Consider the following 5,246-nt stretch of genomic DNA (forward strand, 5'->3'; position numbering starts at 1 on the left):
TACTTATAAAATATTAAAAAAATTTAATAAAAGTATATAATGTATTGTGGAAGGTTTAGGAGAAGCAGAACTAAGAGTTTAGGAAAAATTTTGTGATAGAGTGAATGTAAGAAATGATAAGGAATGGTCAAATGGTAAACAGATAAAACTTTGAAGTCCAAAATATCATTCAATATTATCACATGTAAAATAAGTTTTATTATAGAAAGTTTATCTCTGTACCACTTAAGCAATCACTTTTGATAAATGTAAAATGATATGAAGAGTAATAAATACTGTGTTATTTTGCTAAACATCCGAGCATAATTCTAAAAAAGTTGTCAGTAAAATTAAAATTCACATATTCACTTACCGTGTGAAGTATCTTTGGTTAACTTGACTCGTCCCTGATCCAATACTTCATTGAATGCAGGCCAACCACAGGCACTGTCGTACTTTGTATCAGAAGAAAACAATTCTTGGTCACAAATTAAGCAAGTGTATGTGCCTTTTTCATAGAATTTATTGTAACATCCAGTAAAAGGCCTGTATATAAAAACAAAAAATTGGAAGCATGGAGAATATGTATAGTAGGAAGTTACTTGTGAAAACCTATACTTTATTTTTAAACCACTTGGTCATGACGCAAAGTCAAGCTAACACATGCTCTTGAAAAAGTTATTTTTGTCTCATCACCTAAAAGTAAACCAGTTTCCACTATATAGATAATATTTTTGGAAAACTGTACTGTGTGAATGTTGCAATTTACATGAAAGTATGCAATTCAAATTTTAATAATATGACATTATTAACTAAAATTAGTTAAAAAATGAAAACCGATAAATCGAATTTGCGAATCGTAGTGTTACTTTCGTAACATTATAAAATACAAAAGTTATAAAAGTAAATTGTTAATAAGTTGTGTATTACATATTTTATGAATATGCAATCATTATTTAAATTTCTATTAAAATTTCTGAATTTCACGAAGTTTTATTCGTTTATATGTATGTAATTTTCTATAGCTACAGAAAAGTAATGTATACAAGAAAATCTTAACCACATTATAGAAGTACGAAAAGCTTAAAAAAAAATACAAAAATAAACGCATGTGTGCAGCTTATAAAATAGGTAAGAATGATATAATTCATGCCTAATTCCGTAATAAGTAAATTAAATTCGGGACACGTACCTCTCTGTACCCTTTTCCTGCGTGACATGCCACTGCAGCGGCGTTAACCGCTTTTTTAATTCTTCTTTATCGATTTCCACAGTCATATTTTTACTTGAACCTTAAAACAAATCAGGAAAAATGTAATAATAGCAATTTTTGCAACAAAAAAAAACAACACAGAGTGCTTGCCGCGTTTTTCTCACATCTACGTAACCATACACCAAGAGAACAGAAGCGGCACTGCCGCTTGTTCCTTTGAGGCATGGGCGATCAGACTTCGTGACCTTGAGTTAACCAATCAGCTTTTCTGGCGTGCAGATTTAATAATTACCCTTTTGCAGTATACATACATATATGTACGTGGCTTCCATAGAGAAAAGCTAGGCGATAGGACTAGAGTATACAGTTTTATAGACAATGTGAAACGTATAAAAATAACATACATATGCAGTATATGCTATATTTAAATACTAAGGAAATGTTATTAATTTATAAAATTATTTAATATTTCCATGCTTGATACATCGTATAATAAAAAAATAAAAAATCTAACGTATCGAAGATTTTCCGTTACAATGAACTATTTTAGTATTTTAATATTAATAAACAGTGAGCATTTTATAAGCATTTTATAAGCATTTAAAAAAAATTGTAAACATATCAGAAAGTTATTATGAATCATTTGGTTGTTCCATCATTTTTACCTATACATATATTCTAAATAAAGTGGGAAACTCATCTTCAAAATTAAATATGTTCAAGTGTTCAATAGTTACATACGAAATTGCAAAACTCAATAAAATTATTAATTTTTTAAGACTTGCATTTCTTTTTAATTCTTAGAATTTGGCTTTTTTCCAATTTTTAGTTAGCATACGATAAAATTAATGTTCTGAATAATTGTACAAGAATTATATAAATGGAACTTTCAAAAGATTCTTATAAAGAAAATCAAAACTATTAAAGTGAAAGATTGATTAATTGTTTCGTATCGTTAATTTTCTTAAATTTAATGTTGTATTTATTCACTATTAGCTACAGATGAAATAATATTTGAAAAAATAATGGAAAATTCGATTAACGTGTTAAATAGGTCTAGGTTACTTTTCAATCAGAAATTGCATCTGTTAAGTAATTAAAAATTAGTAGCAACTTTAAGAAATTATTTCTTTTATTTTTGTAAATGCGGGTATGATGTACTTACTTTATATTTAACACAGATATAACGATACAATTAAAAATAAGAAACTCCTGAATAAATAAATTATTGTGCTTTAAATATCTCGTTAGGTGTTTTCAGAATATAACAATTAAACAAAATAAAAAAATTATAAAAGTATATACATCATTATTTAATACTAAAATGTATCAAGTCGAATAAGAAGCATAATTGAATACAAATGCAACTTCAATGCATAAAATATGTGCAATTACTATAATGAACTACAAGTAAAAAATTAATTAGATATACTCACAATAATGTAACATACGATTTTTCAATTATTTTAAATATTGAAAAAGGTAATAGCATCTTTTCACGATTTTAAAAACTGTAAAATTATTTGTGTATACAAGGTGACTAAGGACGCAACAAATGTAATATATAACGACTAATTATTTTCACAATAGAATTAATATGTTCATGTGGATGACGTCGATCGGCGTCAAGGGCGGGCATTATAAAACGTGGATTTTTCTATGCATGCAAAGGACACGTGAGTCGCAGGCGATTTATTTCTTGATTTTGTCAGCTCAAATGACTTTACTGGTTCAGAAGAAACTCGGATGTCTCAATAAGCAAGTAATAACCAATCATAGTCACGTTTCGCTGATCTTTGACTTTCGGCGTACGCCACATTCTCAGAGGGGGAAGGGAGGGGTATCGTGTTAAAGCCTCTGAGCTGACAATCCGCAGTGAACATACTAATATAAACTTACATTTTATTTATGGAGAATTAATAAAAATGTTTACATAGGTTACTAGAAAATGTATGGTTTACCAAATGGGTATATGTACGTTATAAATAAAAATTGTATAACAAATAGTACAATAAGGTATAGTCGTGAAATAAAAAATAATTATAAATGATTAGTTTAAATGACAAACATAACATTATTAGAAATACAATATAAACATCAATGTTTTTAAATTAGCTGCTAAGTATTTTAAAAAAATGTGCAAATAGTATGACAATATCTTTTGCATTACATATAAATAACGTAAATAAACAAATTGTTTTTGTCAAGAAACATATAAAGAAAAATATGATTAAATTAAAAATTAAAAGAATTATGAACAAAATTAAAAATCAAGTTCAGTAAAAGTGGAATATTTTAATTATTGAAACATACAACTAAAAGGAAAAAAATATCTCTAATATGTGGAAACGTTCGAAATATAAATTTGCATGTGTATTAACAATATATTTACATGGCTAATTTCGTTACTATGTACGCATATTTTGTAATACAATATATTTTATGATGTGTTTAGTATGTTCATGATGCTAGACATTGATATATTGTTCATATTAAAAATTAAATAAGTAAAGTCAAGGAAGAATAAAGTATATATACTTGTCAACTAATCAAATTATTATTTCAAATTCATATTTTTATTCGTTTAGTAACAATTGATGCTAACAAATGACAATTGAACAATAACAATAACAATTGATCACAAATAAAAATTAATAGGAGCAATAAGCGAAAGCCTTTCAAATGTTAATATATATAACATCTAAAGCTACAAATAAGTGATTATGAAAATTAACATGATTCAAACTAACCTCGCATCAATAACATTTTGAATTTAACTTATATTTAGAAGACATATAAAAATATATCTGCTGGTAACAGAATACGAACCTCTTCTAAGTATTGAATTTGTTGTAAATACTGTTAAATGTCGTAAACGTACCGATACCTTTCTACAAATGATATTCATTATTGAAATACTAGATACTTCTATTAACAATGCGCAATGTTTACTGTTATAGTATACATAAGTTATTTTTAACTACAAACTATTCTATTCAATGAAGTATTGAATGTAATTATATATTGTCAATTATTAAATGTCATTACACAAATGCACTGATATAATTTATATAATACACTTGGAAACATTATATGAATCAATTCTAATAATTTATCCCTTGTCTTAACGTAGTTCAAAAATAAGATGGAATCACATTGAAGTTACACAGTGTATCTTTTTAGAACACACCAGTAACCAGTAAGGTCTTGCGCGTACATATCTCTATTCTTCCTGTATAGCGGCCTGGACGCGGCAAGTATCGGCGTCTGGCGTGAATCAAAATAATTTTTTAGCACAACTTCCCATAAATATGTTGTGCTAGTATCGTGAAAGCTAAGAACGATGAGCTTTTCTAGCGATGAAGTGAATTTCTTGGTTTACCGATACCTTCAAGAGTCCGGTATGTCCTTTGGAGTGTTTCATAACCTCTTTTAAAATAATTCCAAAATAATTTGAATTCCTATTGTTTGTATACATAGATTTCTTACATAATGGGTATATATTTTACACGATAATGATTGCAATTAATAGCATCATATTAGTTAATAACTTGTTAAAAAGTGTAAGTGATTTTTATTTGAATACAAATAAAAGCATATTCATGATGTTATTTACAAAATTATTGAGTATATTTATTTAGCTTATACTATATCATATTTCTAAGCTAATCTTTACGTAATTTTTTTATAGGATTCCAACATTCTGCATATACATTTGGCATAGAATCACATATATCACAAAGTAATATAAATGGAGCATTAGTACCACCTGCAGCACTTTTATCAATCTTACAAAAAGGCTTGCAATATACAGAAGCAGAAATATCAATAGGTGAAGATGGCACTGAACAAAGAATGGTTGAATCCTTGTCCCTTATTGATGCTGTTATGCCAGATGTTGTTGCATCAAGGCAGAATCAAATTAATCAGCAAAAACAACAGGTGAAAACAGAAGTACAAGATACAAATGGAGAAGAAGGTAACCTTTTTTTGTTGTATTAATTTATGTTTTTAATATTAAATTTTATATTTTAAAATAAGAAAATTATTTCAT

At 27.3% G+C, this 5,246-nt stretch overlaps 2 protein-coding genes across 2 annotated transcripts in view; one reads left to right on the plus strand and one right to left on the minus strand.

Annotated features, from left to right (window-relative positions):
* The window catches only part of LOC108573593 (methionine-R-sulfoxide reductase B1), a 5,739-nt gene extending 1,617 nt beyond the window's left edge, over nt 1-4,122 (minus strand). Inside the window, exons 1-3 of the mRNA XM_017936055.1 lie at nt 4,022-4,122; nt 1,172-1,271; nt 353-525 (exon numbers count right to left, since the gene is read on the minus strand). Coding sequence (XP_017791544.1) covers nt 353-525; nt 1,172-1,271; nt 4,022-4,100 — 352 coding nt within the window. The 5' untranslated portion in view covers nt 4,101-4,122. The remainder of the gene's footprint in view (nt 1-352; nt 526-1,171; nt 1,272-4,021) is intronic.
* A 340-nt stretch (nt 4,123-4,462) lies between these two features.
* LOC108573641 (F-box-like/WD repeat-containing protein TBL1XR1) overlaps nt 4,463-5,246 on the plus strand; it is a 2,769-nt gene continuing 1,985 nt past the window's right edge. Inside the window, exons 1-2 of the mRNA XM_017936112.1 lie at nt 4,463-4,593; nt 4,884-5,171. Coding sequence (XP_017791601.1) covers nt 4,536-4,593; nt 4,884-5,171 — 346 coding nt within the window. The 5' untranslated portion in view covers nt 4,463-4,535. The remainder of the gene's footprint in view (nt 4,594-4,883; nt 5,172-5,246) is intronic.

Source organism: Habropoda laboriosa, unplaced genomic scaffold (assembly GCF_001263275.1).
Source record: "Habropoda laboriosa isolate 0110345459 unplaced genomic scaffold, ASM126327v1 scaffold128, whole genome shotgun sequence".
NCBI classification, from domain to species: Eukaryota; Metazoa; Arthropoda; class Insecta; order Hymenoptera; family Apidae; genus Habropoda; species Habropoda laboriosa.